Raw genomic sequence first — 19,495 nt, 5'->3', positions numbered from 1 at the left:
AACCCGTGTCCCCTGCATCGGCAGGTGGACTCTCAACCACTGCGCCACCAGGGAAGCCCTGAACAACTGTTTTAAGTGAAGTATTATTCAAGGTGCTAAAGAATACAGTGATGAAGCTCCCTGCCTAGAGCTCCCTAGAGACAAAAAACTAAAACATGTAATTAAGGCCTGACTGAATGATGAGAAAGAGCTAGCCATTAGTAGAATTAGAAGAATGTTTCAGGCAAAGGGGACTAGAAGCTTAAGCACATAAAGTGGAAAGATGTTTGTGTTTTTGAAGAACAAAAAGCATACCACTGCAGCTGAAGTGTAGTCAACATGGAAGACAGTGGCAAGAGATGAGCGAGGAGAGGGAGACAGAAGATGAACCCAAAGGATTTTGAGGGTCAAGGTAAGAAATTTTGATTTTATTTTAATTGCAATGGAAAACCATTGTGTTTTAAGCAGGATCCCTATGATCTGACTTGGGCTTTTAAAAAGATGGCTCTCATGTTTCCAACTGCAGGAAAACATGAGGGAACAGTACTGGAAGCAGCATGTATGGAGAAGAGAAAATGATGGTTTGAATTAGGGTGGTAGCAGGAAAGATGGTAAAGAATAGTTAAGTTCAGGATACAGCTAGAAAAGTAAAAGCCTTGGTTTTTATGCATAGGATTTTGGCCTGAGCAGCAGGATGAGAAGTGATGTCATTAACTGAGATAGTAACGATAATGAAAATAATAATAATAGTTAACATTTACTGAGCACTATATGCCAGGCACTATTCTTGGCCCCTACCTAGTAACTCATTCAGCCCTTAGAACTCCATACACTTATGTATATTCCTCTTTTGTGGATGAGAAAACTTAAGTCAGACACATAAAGTAACTTGCCCAAGATTGTATAACTTACGTCACACCAAAATTGGATTAGAACCCAAGGAGTCCACTCTCTTTAACCACTACACCAAAATAAGACTTTGAATATTAGAAGAGGAGCAAGTTTGGGTACCTTTGAACATTTAAATGTGTGTTCCCTTTGACTTCAAAATTTTACTTCTAGAGATCTATGCCACAGTGGTACATGCATATATACAGAAGATACAAGTATAAGGGTGTTCACTGCTGCACTGTTTACAAAAGCAGAAACTTCAAACTGCTGAAATAATTGATAAGAGACCAATTAGACGATTTCTTGTACATAACAAGGGAATCCTATGCAGAATAAGACAGTTCTATAGAAACGTATATAGAAAATGTTATGATACTCTCAAAAAATTTAAATAGGGACTTCCCTGGCAGTCCAGTGGTTAAGAAGACTTTGCCTTCCAATGTAGGGGGTGCAGGTTTGATCCCTGGTCGGGGAGCTAAGATTCCACATGCCTCGTGGCCAAAAAACCAAAACATAAAACAGAAGCAATACTGTAAGAAATTCAATAAAGACTTTAAAAATTGTCCACATCAAAAACATCTTAAAAAAAAAAGTTTAAAAAAAAAGTTAAATAAGATGTTACCTTAAAAAAGTTTTAAAAAATATGTTAGCAAAATACTATGTGAATTTATCATAGAAGCATTTTCTACATCATCTTTTGTGTTCTCCAAGTATGACTCATAATCTACACCAGAGCCAGTAGTCTATAATTTACATTTTAAGTATATAAATCCCAAGTACTAAGATTTCTAAATAGCTTAGAAGACCTTTTTAGCCGCTATTATCTTTTTTCAAAAAACAGGATCAAGGGCTACCCTGGTGGCGCAGTGGTTGAGAGTCCGCCTGCCGATGCAGGGGACGTGGGTTCGTGCCCCGGTCCGGGAAGATCCCACATGCCGCAGAGCGGCTGGGCCCGTGAGCCATGGCCGCTGAGCCTGCGCGTCGAGAGCCTGCGCTCCGCAACGGGAGAGGCCACAACAGTGAGAGGCCCGCATACCGCAAAAAAAAAAGACCAGAAAGAAAGAAAAATTTCTTTTCAATGTGAAATATTTAGCCACATTAAAAATTCTGCCAAATGTTTATAATCTTTTGTTACATTTTACAATTTCAGAGGATATACCTGGGTTCAAAAAAACAGCAAAGCTGAATTTTTCTTGGGTGTCTTATCTAAAGCATTTTAAAGCAGAATTTGAAAAATGTCATTATCTTGTTTTTGCAAAATGCGAACACTATGACCCCAATTTTATAAAAGACTTTAAAAAAAAAATCACACATGTATATATGTCCATTTTACATATATTAGTATAGTTATAGGGTCATGGAAAAAACTATGAAAGTATCTACTTCAGGTTGTTTCCATTGGTACCACGGGGAAAGGAAGGAGTGGGGGGTTTGCGGTAGGTATGTGGAAGAAGGGTGTCAGTTAGCAAAGAAAGAAAAAGACACAATACAATAAAGACTAAACTGTGCAAGGATATAATTAAAAGACTAAGAACTTTGTCATAAAGGTCTGAAGAAAGGAAGCATTTCAGAATAAAATGAGTAGAACAAGCCTAGTATAGATACACAGAGGCGGCACTACATGTACTCTGTAAGGGTACACTGGCTAAAGGTTAGTTTACACACTATAGGGTTGACAAACTACAGAGTATCAGAACCTACTGTGCAGGCTTTATATTTAGTTGTATATAGAGTTTAGTAAATTATACAGACTTCTCATTAGAGGCAAAAAGTGAAAGAAAAATACAATTATGTTGTAGGTTAGGATATGCACAAGACAGAGAAGAGAGGACTTGCTTTCTAGGCCTAGTTCTACTCCTAACTAGCAATGTGTCATTGGGTAAATTATTTTTTCTCTCTAATCCTCATTTTACTTACCTGTAAAACAGGGACTAGAATTCAGTTTCCAAGGTCTCTTCTAGTTCTGACATTCTACAATTCTACTCCATAAACTATAATTACTGAAGAGTTGCCAGTTATTTTTTCAAAACCCTATTAATACCAAGAATTTAACAGAAGAAAGCTAGCAAACCTGTGCCTGAAGTAGTCGCAGCTGTCTGTCTTGCTCTGTGACGAACCTATACGCATCCGGAGATAGTCCCATCATTCCATTATCTGACCCAGTCTTGGGGGTGTGCACGCATACTGCACAAGGCCGTGGGTTACATGAGTCCACGTGTGGAGGTAGTCTTGCCACAGGCGATGGTTCTACATTGCTGTGGGAAGAACAACCCCCCATGTTTCCCTGAGGTCTCAAGGCTACAGGACTACTTGAGGAACAGAATGCATTATACTGAGCTGGACATCCACTTGGATGAAATAATGAATGTTTTTGAAGGGCTTCAGACTGGAGGTCTTGAGTGGATCCTACTGTATTCATTCCTTGCCAAGAATTTATTGGACTATATTGAATACAGCCATGATGCTGAAAACAATTGCAAACATTTGTGGAATAGTAAGATGGTGGTGGGGGAGTAGGTATCTGAAATTCCATTGGTCTTCCTGAATTATGGGGTGAAAAAACAAAATTGTGTGGGTGGGACTGTGGGGCAAAGGAAGACTGCCTGGAATTAAATGTGGAGGATCTTACAGGATACTCTTCTTTGTGTACATTTCCAGCAGAAACTGTTTGAAGCTTTTCAGATGCCTCAGGAGACGGTCCATTAAAAGAAGATGGTGTAACACTGCTCCTGATATGGGGGTTGTTCCCTTTCTTACAGGTAGATGGCCGTCTTACTTTGCAGTGTCTCAAAGGAGCAGTGTCCTGGTTTAATTGATTTGGTAGCCCTCTCACGGAAGGCTCTCCAGCTTCAACTTCTGGGCTGTGTTTCTCATCATAAAGCTGCGGTTGCAATGGCTCAAAGTGTTCAGAATGGTTAATCAACAAAGGAGGATTTTCATTATTCACCATTTCCAATGGGTTAGGCACAGGGTTTGATTCTATGAAGTTGCCATCCAATACAAGTGAAAGTTCAGGAACTGATGGCTGGATCTTAGAAACCTGTAAGTGCGAAAGAAATTAAAGAGGAAAAAGTACCTTTTAGGATAATGATATATGCTTCATTTTCCTTTGATTAGTATTTTCCAAATTACATCCAGTTATTTATTAAAAAGTGTTTATTCTTTATTTAGACAGTTAACAAATATTTTCTGGGCATCTATGTGCTAGTACTAGAAATGCAACTGTGAACAAAATAAATAAGGTCCTTGCCCTCACAAACTTATTTAACAATGAAACTCCTTTCACTGGAACACTGATTAATGTTGCTTAGATCACAGAACACAATATGGGAAACTATGTTATAACAGATCTCTTTTTACCCTCTCTGAAAAAAAAATTATCAGACCTGATGCTTCAACACATCTAGTAAAGAATAATGTTTCTGCATCTTAAATAAGGGTCTTCCAATAAGTATTCAGAATATTCTACTAAGTGAAATTATTCACTGCTATTCTTTTTACTGATATCAACTAAAAGAGTTGGAAGAGAGCCAAAAAGAATAAACAAAATACTAGCTGTGGCGAATTTGGTTATAATTTAATATTAATTTTAAAAAGCCTTTCTCATTCCTTTTTCTTCTAATAAGTAATTAAGACACAACAATTCTAAAATAACCCACTAGTTGGCCTCAATAAAAAAATTATGGCAGGTTATTAGCAATCTCCAAAAGGAAATAGAATGTTTTCTCAGAATATGGTAATAAGAAACAATGTTGAGCTCTGGTTAATGTACAGAATGTTGTGTCTATATGGGTTAAAAGCACCAGATTCTGAAACTAAACCTCCTAAATCACTAGGTTTACCAAATCCCAAACTTCCTGAATTCCAGCTTTACTACTTAATAGTTATATAATCCTAGGCAGGTAACTTAACCAATCTGTTCCTCAGTTTTCTCTGGGAATAATAATTATATATACTTATTACAATATGTGTACATATTCATATATATTATTACATATAATAATTATATGTACCTGTGAGGAATATATATATATCTCTTTATATATAGTCAAAGCCATATACATATAGATAGCTACAGATATCTTAGAATGAACTTAAGGAAGTTTTAGGTAATATTATTGAGTGCTTTAACATGAAGAGACTTTTAGGTTTCTAATCACAAAGGTGAGTTCTAAGATCAGTGATACCTTCTGACTCACTGGATGAGGACTAGGAATTGGTCTTGGAGAAACATCTTCATCTTCAACACCAGAGTCATGATCACTTATTGGCATTTTCCCTGGAGGTAACTTTTGAGAAGACCTAAAGAACAGAGGGGAGAAAATATAAATCTTCAGTAATTTAGTTTTCATTTGTTCTTTCTTTCTGAAGCTCAATAAAGTCCTTTAATAAGCCACAATAGTATCTGGATCATTTAATTTAGTATCTGACAACCAAAAATTATTTTATTTTTTCAGGCCAGTGCCAGATGATCAGGAAAGCTGAGCCAGTCAGACTCATGCTTAATAATCTACCCTCTTCTCCTGATCATGGCAAGTTTAACCCAGTTATTCTTTTTTTTTAATTTATTTTTAATTGAAGTATAGTTGAATTACAATGTTGTTAATTACTGCTGTACATCAAAGTGACTCAGTTATCTATCTATCTATCTATCTATATACACACACACACACACACACACACACGCACGTGCGGGCACACATACATTCTTTTCCATATTCTTTTCCATTATAGTTTATCACAGGATACTGAATGTATTTCCCTGTGCTATACACAGTAGGATCTTGTTGTTTATCCATTCTATATATACCAGTTTGCACTGATAATCCCAAACTCCTAACCCAAACTTCTCCTGCCCCCCTCCCCCTTGGCAACAAGAAGTCTGTTCTCTACGTCCCTGATTTTGTTTCTGTTTCACAGATAGGTTCATTTGTGTCATATTTTAGACTCCACATATAAGTGGCATCATACGGTATTTGTCTTTCTCTTTCTGACTTACTTCACTTAGTATGATTATCTCTAGTTGCATCCATAACCCAGATAATCTTAATGTCATAATAAAGCAATAGTTACTGAGCATTTTCTGATTAATCACTTAGGGGAGTATAGAAATTAATAAGATACAGAGCTTGCCATCAAAAATTTATTATCTGATAAGAGAAATGTATACTCACTGTATTAAACATACTGCATTAAACACTGTGTTAGAAAGAAAAATCAAGTAAGGAATTACATTTTCTATGTACTTATATCTGTGATGGTAAAAAACTCTGAGACATTAATTGAAATACCTCCTTCCATTTAGTCAGTTGAAGTTATTGTGTCACAGGTGCCATGTCCCAGTAGAACATAGAAAAATGTTAAGTGCTGGTACTGAGTTTCAAAAGCTGAAATTAGAGTTTAAGACTAAAATTTGAAAGACTATACACATCCAGTTTTTTTCCATCCTAAACTAAATAAAATCTCAGTAGATGAGGTAAGGAAGACAAAAGAAAAGCCAGAAGGAAGCTAAGAGAGCTTAGACATCAATGGAACTCCTAAGAAAGGGTCCTGTCTCCTTAGCAGGAGAACAACAGAAACCCCCAAGTAGATATGGAAGATTTGACAGCAGAATAGACCTTAGTCCCAAACCCTGATAGTCTGTAGAGGCAAACACAGAGTTCTTTCTGTGCCAAGGTGCTGCAATGAAACAATCTCACAAAGCTCTCCTCCCACACCCAAGAAGGACATGGAGAATACAGAATGATATTCCATATGCCTCAGTGCAGCATGGGCATGACCCAGAGAGCCAGTGACCTGAATAGGGTAAGGAGGTCGCAGCAGGATCTTGCACAAACCAACTGCCAAAAACCAGATGCAAATGAAAACACCTCAGGGACTTCCCTGGTGGCGCAGTGGTAAGACTCCACACTCCCAATGCAGGGGGCCTGGGTTCGATCCCTGGTCAGGGAACTAGATCCCACATATATGCCTCAACTAAGGAGCCAGCAAGCGGCAACTATAGAGCCCGCAAGCCAGAACTAAGGAGTCTGCCTGCTGCAACTAAGACCTGGTGCAACCAAAGAAAGAAAGAAAGAAAGAAAAAGAAAGAAAGAAAGAAAGAAAACACCTCAGCAGATGGCTGAGTGGTGTGGATGGATGATAATCATGTCACCCCACATCACCAGTAGTGGCAGAGCATTAGTCCCCTCTAAATTACATATAATCTCAGAAGAAACAGAATAAACAGACCTTGAATTAACTGAAATTTGGCTTCTATAACTGAGCAAAATGAATAGGGGCTCAAAATAGAAATTAATTTCAATTACTTTTTTTTTTGGCTGTGGCACCGCGCGGCTTGTGGGATCTTAGTTCTCCAACCAGGGATCAAACCCAGGCCCCAGCAGTGAAAGCACGCTGTCCTAACCACTGGACCACCAGGGAATTCCCTCAATTACTTTTAAAAAGAAAAAAAGTAGGGGACTTCTCTGGTGGTCGACTGGTTAAGACTCTGCACTTCCAATGCTGGGGAATCGGGCTCGATCCCTGGTTGGGGAACTAAGATCCCACATGCTGCACCAAAAAAGAGAAAAGAATAAAAACAAAAAAAGTTACATTTTTGGTACACCTGAGTTTGTGGCAAGGAATTAATATTTGCTACATACTTACTTATGATAAACATATACAAATATACACATAGATACACACATATAAAATTTCCCAACGCTGAGCAATAAAATCCATTTCTGAGGGACTTCCCTGGCCATCCAGTGGTTAAGACTGTGCTTTCACTATAAGGGGTGCAGGTTCAATCCCTGGTCAGGGAACTAAGATCCCACATGCTGCGTGGCACAGCCAAAAAAACACAAAAAACAAAAAATATTCATTTCTGAGCTTTTTTAGCACCCAAGACAAAAAGAAAAAACTTAATGTTGTATAATTTTAATACCAGTTATCTAGGTAAGATAAACATTTTATTAAAATTAAAATCTAAAAATAAGTGATCCTTGGGGCTTCTCTGGTGGCGCAGTGGTTGAGAGTCCGCCTGCCGATGCAGGGGACACGGGTTCGTGCCCCGGTCCGGGAAGATCCCACATGCCGTGGAGCGGCTGGGTCCGGGAGCCATGGCCGCTGAACCTGCGTGTCCGGAGGCTGTGCTCCGCAAAGGGAGTGGTCACAACAGTGAGAGGCCCGTGTACCGCAAAAAAAAAAAAAAAAAAAAAAAAAAAAGAGTAAAAATAACTGATCCTCATCAAAGCTTTGGTCAGAGTTGAAAATAGACACGGCCGGACTTCCCTGGTGGTGCAGTGGTTAAGAATCCACCTGCCAATGCAGGGGACACAGGTTCGAGCCCTGGTCCCAGAAGATCCCACATGCCGCGGAGCAACTAAGCCTGTGCACCACAACTACTAAGCCTGCGCTCTAGAGCCCAAGAGCCACAACTACTGAGTCCATGTGCTACAACTACTGAAGCCTGTGGACCTAGAGCCTGTGCTTGGCCACAACAGAAGCCACCGCAATGAAGAGCAACCCCCGCTCGCTGCAACTAGAGAAAGCCCATGCGCAGCAACGAAGACTCAATGCAGCCAAACGTAAATAAGTAAATTAATAAATTAATTAATAAATAAAAAAAGAAAATAGACACGGTTTTTCAACAATGTTAAAGAAATTCCAAGTGCCCCCTTAATTTGGCTTTTTCTTCCATAAACATTCAATAAAATCTTGAATAAAACCTTAAACCTTAAGACAATGAAGGTGGTCCTGCAAGTCTGTAAGAATATAGTTTTCTGCTGATCTAACCCGCTTCAAGAATAACTTAAGGGCTTCCCTGGTGGCGCAGTGGTTGAGAATCTGCCTGCTAATGCAGGGGACACGGGTTCGAGCCCTGGTCTGGGAGGATTCCACATGCCGCAGAGCAACTAGGCCCGTGAGCCACAACTACTGAGTCTGGAGCCTGTGCTCCGCAACAAGAGAGGCTGCGATAGTGAGAGGTCCACGCACCGCGATGAAGAGTGGCCCCCACTTGCCGCAACTAGAGAAAGCCCTCGCAGAGAAACGAAGACCCAACACAGCAAAAATAAATAAATAAACTCCTCAACATCTTCTTAAAAAAAAGAAAAAAAAAGAACAACTTAAAATGCCCAAAGATAGCGTATACCTCAGACATCTTTCTAATCCCCAGAACCTGTGAATATGTTAGTGTAAAAGGAAAAAGGGAGTTTGCAGATATGATTAAGTATCTTGAGATGTGGAGGCTCAATGTAATCACAATGGTCCTTATAAGATGGAGGCAAGATGGTCAGGCAGAGATGGAGATATGAGGAGGATAGAAGAAGTCAGAGAGAGATTTGAAGATGCTATGCTGCTAGCTTTGAAGATGGAGTAAGACAAGGAATGCAGGTGGCCTCTAGAAGCTGGAAAAGGGAATATGGATTCACCACTAAAGCTTCCAAAAGGAATGCAGCCCTACCATCACTTTGATTTTAGCCCCAAAGATCCATTTTGGACTCCTGACCCCCAGAACTAGAAGATAATAACTTTGTATTGTTTGAAGTCACTTAAGTTTGTGGTACTTTGTTAGAACAGCAATAGGAAACCAATATGGATATAGTCATAATTCCCATTTTACAGATGGGATAGTGATGTTTACAACCAAGACTTGAACACATATATGTCTTATACCATAACCTGAACTCACAACTATTATGTTATGTAGCCTCTATAAATAGTTGGCATAGCTGGCACTTATTTTAAAACTGTATCATAGTTAACTTCCACCTACAGAATCAAGTGTTAAGGACAGATGAATGAATGCTATTTAAAAAAGGTCAAGGGGCTTCCCTGCTGGCGCAGTGGTTGAGAGTCCGCCTGCCAATGCGGGGGACACGGGTTCGTGCCCTGGTCCGGGAGGATCCCACATGCCGCGGAGCGGCTGGGCCCGTGAGCCATGGCCACTGAGCCTGCGCGTCCGGAACCTGTGCTCCGCAACGGGAGAGGCCACAACAGTGAGAGGCCTGTGTATCGCAAAAAAAACAAAAAAGGTCAAGCTAGGGACTTCCCTGGTGGTCCAGTGGTTAAGACTCAGTGCTCCCAATAAAGGGGGCACGGGTCTGATCGCTGTTCGGGGAATTAAGATCTTGCGTGCCAGGCGGCACGGCCAAAAAAAAAAAAAAGGTGAAGCTATTTTCGCAATAATTGCAATAATCTATAATGAACCTTATACCTGCTTGTTTCTCATACAAGATACTAAACAGATAGTATTAAAGAGGCCCAAAGATAGGTTAAGGTTATAATCAAAAAGTTGAGAAAAGGACAAATCAGTTGTAAGTGCAAGTTAAAAATAACAAGTTTCTGAGCTACAGAATCAAAGAATAAACCAGCATTCCAAAGTAACTTTTAAATGAGGTTATTAAATACTTGGCAAATATTAACTTAAATTAATGAACCTCTCAAATAATACAGAGAATTCAACACTCCATTACTGAACTATAAATTCCATGAGGAAAGGGATCGTGTCTGCATCTGTTTTTAATACCACTATATCCCCAGCTCTTAGCACATTATCAGGCACATAGTAAAATAAATGAGAAAGCTAGAATAGGGATATGAAGAGTTAATTTTATGTGTCAACTTGGCTAGGCCACAGTAGCCAGATTTTTGGTCATACATTATTCTAGATGTTTCTGTGAAGGTGTTTTTAAGATGAGATTAACATTTAAATCGGTAGACTCTGAGTAAAGCATATAATCCTCCATAATGTGGGTGGGTCTCATCCAATCAGCTGAATGCCTTAATAGAACAAAGACTGACCTCCCCAAGAGGAGGGAATTCTGCCAGCTGACCACCTTTGGACTCTAACTGCAACTTTTCTCAGGCTGCCAGCCTACACTGCAGATTTTGGCCCCGACAAGCCTCCCCAACTGCACAAATCAATTCCTTAACACAAATCTCTCTATGTATATATATCCTGTCGCTTCTGTTTCTCTGGAGAACCCTAATACAAAGGAAATATCTACTTTACCATAAAAGGTATATATGGACCCAAAAATTCACAACCATTATTTAATATTCTCCAAGTGCATTTGCTTTAAAAGTTTTCTTTTTTAGGTAGAGGAGTTATTTTTTATAGTAGTTTATCTGATAGGCCTAGGTTTAATACTACAAGGAAGGGAAGAAGAGAAGGCAAACTAAACAAAAACAGGATGCTTCTTCTTAAACAAGATAATGTCTCGACAAATACTTTTGTTCCCCTATGTAATAAATCAACTCAAATGAGAACCATATTAGAGTTGTCACTTCATTAAAATGATCATCCAACTTCTGAGTATGAAGGAATGCATTTAAAGCAAGGATACCTATGGTAAAAGATTTACAAATAGTTTCCTCAGAAATATTTAGGGAGTTATTTAATTACTCACCAAAAAACTAATAAAATTAATTTAAAAAGTACACATGACAATAAAATATCTTTTACCTCTTAATTGAAAGATTCTTGGAAACTTTGTTAAAAAACTCTCTTTCTGCATTCTGGCCTTCAGCACTCAGTTCAAAATAGACTGGGTTTTTGTCAGAAGGTTCAACATTCTGAAATAAAGTATGTCATACTTTGAGATGTGACTTACATAAACACCAGAGAATTCTATTTAGATGACAAGTAGCTCTGAAACACTGGGGGGAAGGCGACTTCTGATTTCTGAAACTATAATCTTTTAAAAAAAATAATTCTTTCAACTGAGATATAATTGACATATGACATAATACTTTCAGGTGAACAACATAATGATTCAATATTTGAATATACTGTGAAACACACACTACAATAAATCTAGTTAACCATCCATCACCATGCAGAATGATAAATATTTTCTTATAAGAACTTTCAAGGACTTCCCTGGTGGCACAGTAGTTGGGAATCCATCTGCCAATGCAGGGGACACGGGTTCGACCCGTGGTCCCGGGGGTATCCCACATGCCGCAGAGCAACTGGGCTCATGCGCCACAGCTACTGAGCCTGTGCTCTGAAGCCCACAAGCCACAGCTTCTTGGCCCCTGTGCCACAACTGCTGGAGCCCGTGCACTGGGAGCCTGAGCTCTGCAACGGCAGAGGCCACCACAATGAGAGGCCTGCACACCGCAACGAGGGGTGGCCCCTGCTCGCCACAACTAGAGAGCCTACGCACAGCAACGAATACCCAACGCATCCAAAAAGTAAATAAAATAAATAAATTTAAAAAAAAAAGAACTTTCAAAATACAATATAGCATTATTAACTATACTCACCATGCTGTATATTATATCCCCATTACTTATTTACTTTATAACTGGAAGTTTGTACCTTTTGACCACCTTTGGCCATTTTGGCCACCCTCAAACCCCCCCCCCCCAACCTCTTGCAAACCACCAATCTGTTCTCTGTGTCTGTGAGTTCAATGAAATGTTTTTTTGTTGTTGTTTAAATACTGCACATATAAGTGACATATGGTATTTGCCTTTCTCTGTTTTATTTATTTCACTTAGCACAATGCCCTGGAGGTCCATCTATGTTGTCACAAATGGCAGGATTTCCTTCCTTTTTTTACAGCTGAATATTTTCCCATTATATTAATATAATATGATATAATGTAATATAATATAAGATAAATTACATTTTCTTTATCCATTCACCCATCCATGGACACTTAGGTTGCTTTAATATCTTGGCTATTGTAAATAATGCTGCAATTAACATGGTGGTACACATATCTTTTTGAATTAGTGTTCTTGTTTCCTTTGGATAAATACCCAGAAGTGGAATTGCTGAATCATATGGTTCTATTTTTATGCAACCTTTTAAAAAAACTATCCGTCTCCCTACTACATAAATGAAAGTAAAAACCTAATTATCTTTACTATGTAACTTACTCAATAACCAGGGATTCAGTTAAAATAGTAACTTTAAACTGAGCATACAATCTGAAGAATAAAATGAGTGATATATATGTGAGATATGTCTCTAAAATGGAAATAGACCTCATTTAAGATGATTATGTTTATAATTAAAATACAAAAACTTGATTCATGAATCAATACAACCTATAAATGAAATTAAAGGCACAAAATAAGATCTGAGTGGTAACACATGGTTATTTAGGGCTAGTAAAATTTTTTTTAAATTTTATTTATTTTTGGCTGCGTTGGGTCTTCGTTGCTGTGCGTGGTCTTTCGCTAGTTGCAGCGAGCGGGGGCTACTCTTTGTTGCAGTGCACGGGCTTCTCATTGCGGTGGCTTCTCTTGTTGTGGAGCATGGGCTCTAGGCACGTGGGCTTCAGTAGCCGCGTCACGTGGGCTCAGTAGTTGTGGCTCACGGTGTCTAGAGCACAGGCTCAGTAGTTGTGGCACACGGGCTTAGTTGCTCCACAGCATGTGCGATCTTCTGGGACCAGGGCTTGAACCCGTGTCCCCTGCATTGGCAAGTAGATTCTTAACCAATGAGCCAACAGGGAAGCCCGGGATAGTCAATATTTTTGTAAAAAAAAAAAGCAGAATTATTGTTCATTTTTGGCCTTAGAATAGTTTTACATAATGACATTTACGGTTTCAAAGATCTACTTTTTCTGCGACCATCACCTAAATGTATTGGGTTGGCCAAAAAGTTCTTTCAGGTTTTTCCATAAGATCTTACAGAAAAACCCAAACGAATATTTTTGCCAGTCATATTAATCTATTCTGATTCCTAGGGTTATATATTATAGACACTGACTTTTAAGTATGAGAAACCATTTGTTATACCCATACATTTAAAAATTAACAATCAGGACAAAGAAAACACTAAGATCACAAATTAACTCTCAGTATCATAAAATGATACAACATATACATTAAATTCTTGATATAGTCTTCAAAGGTTTTAGGAAAACAAGGGAAAGTTACTCTGTAGATAACGTTTGATCCTGCATTAGAATTTGGTTCTGGAGATATGGCCTAAAATTTACAAAACAAAATTAACCATAAATGAATAAAGTTAATATTTAGTAAGACTGATTATAAATAAAGCCTAATAATTTGAGTACAACCCTGAATAGTCATAAGTGTGCTAGGAAATCAAATCACTTACTTTGAAAAGATGTAATGTTTCCTTACTAGTTAGTAGCTGGAATCGAAGGTCAGGCAACCTGCCATCACAAGGGAGGCATTCATAAAACTCAGGATCCTTATGTGTCACAGAATAGAGAACTATAATGAAATTTCCAGATTCTGAAAAAACCCTGGATAAAAAAATGCCATTTAATTAAAATTTACTGAGAATAACAAGAATACACTCAAAGAATTCTATGTGAGTCCCTCAATCTAGTTAATAGACTAACTAAACAGTCCAATTTTTGGAAGAAAACTGAGGGGCAAATTTATGCTTACTTTTCCCTGACCAGGGATCGAACCCATGCTCCCTTTAATGGAAGCGTGGAGCCTAACCACTGGACCACCAGGGAATTCCCTATGCTTACTTTTTAATGTTACTAATTTTTAATTTTTAAAATACATTTATTACAGAATACATATTCCTTGTAAATACTTTAAACAAAAACAGGAATGTATAAAATAGAAAATGAAAACATCCCATTCCACTCTCCAGTTTACAGTATTTACTTCCAGAATTTTCCCCTAGGCATACGCAAACATTTTATACAATTTAACAAAAACAAGATACTATACACACTATTTGCATTTGTTCCTTTTTTTTTTGAGGGAAAAGAGAAATAACATTTAATTAAAAGTACACAACATGATTACTAGTGTATTTCTAAACCACATATTCAATAGGTCTGTGATATAGTTTTTTTTTTAATTATTTTTTATTGGAGTATAGTTGCTTTACAATGTTGTGTTAGTTTCTGCTGTACAGCAGAGTGAATCAGTTATACGTATACATATATCCCTTTTTTAGATTTCCTACCCATTTAGGTCACCACAAAGCACTGAGTAGAATTCCCTGTGCTCTACAGTAGGTTTTCATTAGTTATCTATTTTATACATAGTAGTGTATACATGTTGATTCCAATCTCCCAATTCATCCCATCCTCTCCTTCCCCCCTCGGTATCTTTAAGTTTGTTCTCTACAACTGTGTCTCTATTTCTGCTTTGCAAAAAAGTTCATCTGTACCATTTTTCTAGATTCCACATATAAGCGATATTATACAATATTTGTTTTTCTTTCTGACTTACTTCACTCTGTATGACAGTTTCCAGGTCCATCCACGTCTCTGCAAATGGCACTATTTCGTTCCTTTTTTATGGCTGAGTAATAGTCCATTGTATATATGTACCACATCTTCTTTATCCATTCATCTGTCGATGGATATTTAGGTTGCTTCCACGTCCTGGCTATTGTAAATACTGCTGCAATGAACACTGGGGTGTATGTATCTTTTTGAATTATGACTTTCTTCAGGTATATGCCCAGGAATGGGATTGCTGGGTCATATGGTAGTTCTATTTTTAGTTTTTTAAGGAACCTCCATACTGTTCTCCATGGTGGCTCTACCAATTTACATTCCCACCAATAGTGTAGGAGGGTTCCCTTTTCTCCACACCGTCTCCAGCATTTATTGTTGTAGATTTTTTGATGATGGCCATTCTGACTGGTGTGAGGTGATACCTCATGGTAGTTGTGATTTGCATTTCTCTAATAATTAGTGATGTTGAGCATCTTTTCATGTGCCTCTTGGCCATCTGTATGTCTTCTTTGGAGAGATGTCTATTTAGGTCTTCTGCCCATTTTCTGATTGTTTGGGTTTTTTTTGTTATTGAGCTGCATGAGCTGTTTGTATATTTTGGAGATTAATCCCTTGTCAGTTGCTTCATTTGCAAATATTTTCTCCCATTCTGAGGGTTGTCTTTTCGTATTGTTTATGGTTTCCTTTGCTGTGCAAAAGCTTTAAAGTTTCATTAGGTCCCATTTATTTTTGTTTTTATTTTTATCACTCTAGCAGGTAGGTCAAAAAAGATCTTGCTGTGATTTATGTCAAGGAGTGTTCTGCTTATGTTTTTTCCTCTAACAGTTTAATAGTGTCCGTCCTTACACTTAGGTCTTTAATCCATTTTGAGTTTGTTTTTGTATATGGTGTTAGGAAGTGTTCTAATTTCATTCCTTTACATGTAGCTGTCCAGTTTTCCCAGCACAACTTACTGAAAAGACTGTCTTTTCTCCATTATATATTCTTGCCTTCTTTGCCACAGATTAGGTGACCACAGGTGCATGGGTTTATCTCTGGGCTTTCTATCCTGTTCCATTGATCTATATTTCTGTTTTTGTGCCAGTACCATTCTGTCTTGATTACTGTAGCTTTGATGTATAGTCTGAAGTCAGGGAGCCTGATTTCTCCAGCTGTTTTTCTTTCTCAAGATTGCCTTGGCTATTTGGGGTCTTTTGTTTCCATACCAATTGTACAATTTTTTGTTCTAATTCTGTGAAAAATGCCATTGGTAATTTGATAGGGATTGTACTGAATCTGTAGATTGCTGTGGGTAGTATAGCCATCTTCACAATATTGATTCTTCCAGTCCAAGAACATGGTATACATCTCTCCATCTGTTTCAACTTTGATTTCTTTCATCAGCATCTTACAGTTTTCTGAGTACAGGTTTTTTACCTCTTTAGGTAGGTTTATTCCTAGGTATTTTATTCTTTTTGTTGCAATGGTAAATGGGATTGTTTCCTTAATTGCATTTTCTATTTATTATTTGACAATCTTGGATTTCTTTCCATGTCACTGTTCTATATTATACCTTAGACCTCCCTATTCTTTTTTAGTGACTATCCAGTATTACAATTTATAGATGTGCTATTATTGATTCACCCAGACTTCTAAAAGTGGATATTTAAATTATTCACAATAGTTCACTACTATAAACACTGATAAAATGAACATTCATTTTATTATTCACTACATGACTCAACAAATATCTGTAAAGTAATCAAGAGTCCTTAAAATACACACCAAAACCCACTATTTAAAAATGCTTTTAGGGCTTCCCTGGTGGCGCAGTGGTTGAGAGTCCACCTGCCGATACAGGGGACACGGGTTCGTGCCCCGGTCTGGAAAGATCCCACATGCCGCGGAGCGGCTAGGCCCGTGAGCCATGGCCGCTGAGTCTGCGCGTCTGGAGCCTGTGCTCCGCAACGGGAGAGGCCACAACAGTGAGAGGCCCGTGAACCCAAAAAAAATAAAAACCTTTTAGTAGTTGTCTCTACTTTGTAAAATGTTGAATGAAAGATAATTTGGGGATATATTACACTATTAACAAAACAAAGCAGTGAGGGTTTAGGAGGCAGAATGCCTATTCTGCTCAATTCCTCTCTCTAGGGTCAGACAAGACCACTGATCAGAATGCTGTAAAGTACTAACCTAAGCTATGCCAAGCAGTGCTGATACCTCCCTGGTTAAAGGCCGGCAGTAATTAAAGAGTCCAGGTGTCAAAGAAATTCCCTAACGCTTCATTTTGACAGAGAGAGCTTCAAAACTAACTTCACCAAGCATTTACTATCAATAAATAATTAAAGCAAGACCCGTCACTGATAATAAAACTTAATATTACTAATACGTTAAAATGAATATTTAATTTCTCTTTTATTGCAAATAAAACTAACTATATTATATAATTAAAATAAAATGTAAAAAGTAGAACTGTAGCTTCTGGAGAAAAAACAAGAGATTTTCATTTCAATAAAAATCCTTTCTAAGCAAAATAGAAAAAAAAAGATGGATAAATCGGACTTTAAAAAAAGTCTGGGGGCTTCCCTGGTGGCGCAGCAGTTGAGAGTCTGCCTGCTAATGCAGGGGACACGGGTTCGAGCCCTGGTCTGGGAAGGTCCCACATGCCGCGGAGCGACTGGGCCCGTGAGCCACAACTACTGAGCCTGCACGTCTGGAGCCTGTGCTCCGCAATGGAAGAGGCCGCAATAGTGAGAGGCCCGCGCACCGCGATGAAGAGTGGCTGCCGCTTGCCACAACTAGAGAAAGCACTCGCACAGAAATGAAGACCCAACACAGCAAAAATAAATAAATTAATTAATACACATGTATTCACACAAACACAATGGGATATTGGCTTAGAATGTATTGAACATATAATTAAAAGAAAAAAAAAGTCTGGGAAAAAATATTAACCAAAGTGAAATGAAATGACAATCTGGGGGAAATAAATTTTTGCCACATATCTATACCAATACAAATACATATATGTATGTACACACGCACATTTTTATAACATATTTATATACACATATATAAAATCTTTGCAGCATATAACATATATTTTAAGAAATATATACTTTACATATTATATAAATGTATATATACAGAGAGTGAAAAAGAAAAAGAGAGCTCTTACAAAGCAATGTGAAAAAGATACACAACCCAACAGAATAATGGCAAGAGACATGATTAGGAGGTTCCCAGAAGATGAGATTATAAAACGTCAGATTTGCAAAGATCAAAAGTCTAATAATGGGGGCATCCCTGGTGGCGCAGGGGTTAAGGATCCGCCTGCCAGTGCAGGGGGCAAGGGTTCGATTCCTGGTCCAGGGAGATCCCACATGCCATGGAGCAACTAAGCCTGTGCGCCACAATTACTAAGCCTGCACTCTACAGCCTGCGAGCCACAACTACTGAGCTCACACGCCACAACTACTGAAGCCTGCGCACCTAGAGCCCGTGCTCTGCAATAAGAGAAGCCACTGCAGTGAGAAGCCTGCGCACCACAATGAAGGGTAGCCCCGGCTCCCCGCAACTAGAGGAAGCCCACGCCCCAATAAAGACCCAACGCAGCCAAAAATTAAAAAAAAAAAAAAAAAAAGTCTAATAATGGCCTTCCAGTTACTTCTCTGAGGTCTTGTTGTTTTTCCCTTCCCTCACTCCTCTCCAGCCACGCTACATCCTTGCTGTTCCTTGAAGATGCAAGGTGATCTTTCACCCACAGCTTTGTACCCATCACCCTGTGATACTGCCCCAGACAGCCACATGGCTTACTCCCCCATCTCAAGTCTTTGTCTGCCTGACTGCCCTATTTAAAACTGCAACCCTACCTGCCACTACCAGAGACACAACATCCACCTCCCCTGCTTATTTCTCCACAGCACTCATCACCTTGTAAAATACTATTTATTTTACTTATTTTTTCTGTTTACTGCCTATCTCTGCAGGGTCTTTATTTTGTTTACTGTTTATTGCCAATATCATGAATAGTGCTTGGTACATAGTAGGTGCTCAACAAATACTTGTTCCACAGTGTTAGTGAGGGGATGGAGAAAACAGGCACTCTCAAACACTGTTGGAAAGATTATAAACTGATAGTCTTTGAAGCACAAATTGGCAATATCTACAAAATTTAAAGTGATATACTATTTGACCCAGAAAAACCACTTTTAGGAATTTATTCCACAAATATACTAGTATATACACACAAAGATGTATACACAAAGTTGTCCGCAAGCAAAAGGAGTAGTTTTTAAAATATAGTATATATTATTTACTATTCAGTTGTAAAATATGTGTATTAAATCTGTATGTGCCAAGATTTAGTAATGATTTCCAAGGTATAATGATATAAAGAAAAAAGCAACAGAGAAAAGGTAGAACGGTTTGATCCCATTTGTGATTTAACTTTTACA

The 19,495-nt window shown here is 38.4% G+C and overlaps 1 protein-coding gene across 7 annotated transcripts in view; it reads right to left on the bottom strand.

The window, feature by feature from the left end:
- Positions 1–19,495, bottom strand: part of STIL (STIL centriolar assembly protein) — a 63,983-nt gene that overhangs the window by 19,596 nt on the left and 24,892 nt on the right. For 6 of the 7 annotated variants that reach the window (XR_012325112.1, XM_019937846.2, XM_019937845.3 and 3 more), the window contains 4 exons: positions 13,943–14,093; positions 11,324–11,433; positions 5,058–5,172; positions 2,942–3,910 (listed from right to left, as the gene is read on the bottom strand). Coding sequence is in view for 6 of the 7 variants with exons in the window: in XM_019937846.2 (XP_019793405.1) it covers positions 2,942–3,910; positions 5,058–5,172; positions 11,324–11,433; positions 13,943–14,093 (1,345 nt within the window). In the remaining variant the exon portion in view is untranslated. The remainder of the gene's footprint in view (positions 1–2,941; positions 3,911–5,057; positions 5,173–11,323; positions 11,434–13,942; positions 14,094–19,495) is intronic. The other variant, XM_073790060.1, reaches the window with a different exon arrangement.

Source organism: Tursiops truncatus, chromosome 1, assembly GCF_011762595.2.
Source record: "Tursiops truncatus isolate mTurTru1 chromosome 1, mTurTru1.mat.Y, whole genome shotgun sequence".
Lineage (NCBI taxonomy): Eukaryota > Metazoa > Chordata > Mammalia > Artiodactyla > Delphinidae > Tursiops > Tursiops truncatus.
This window is presented reverse-complemented; position numbering and strand designations above follow the sequence as displayed.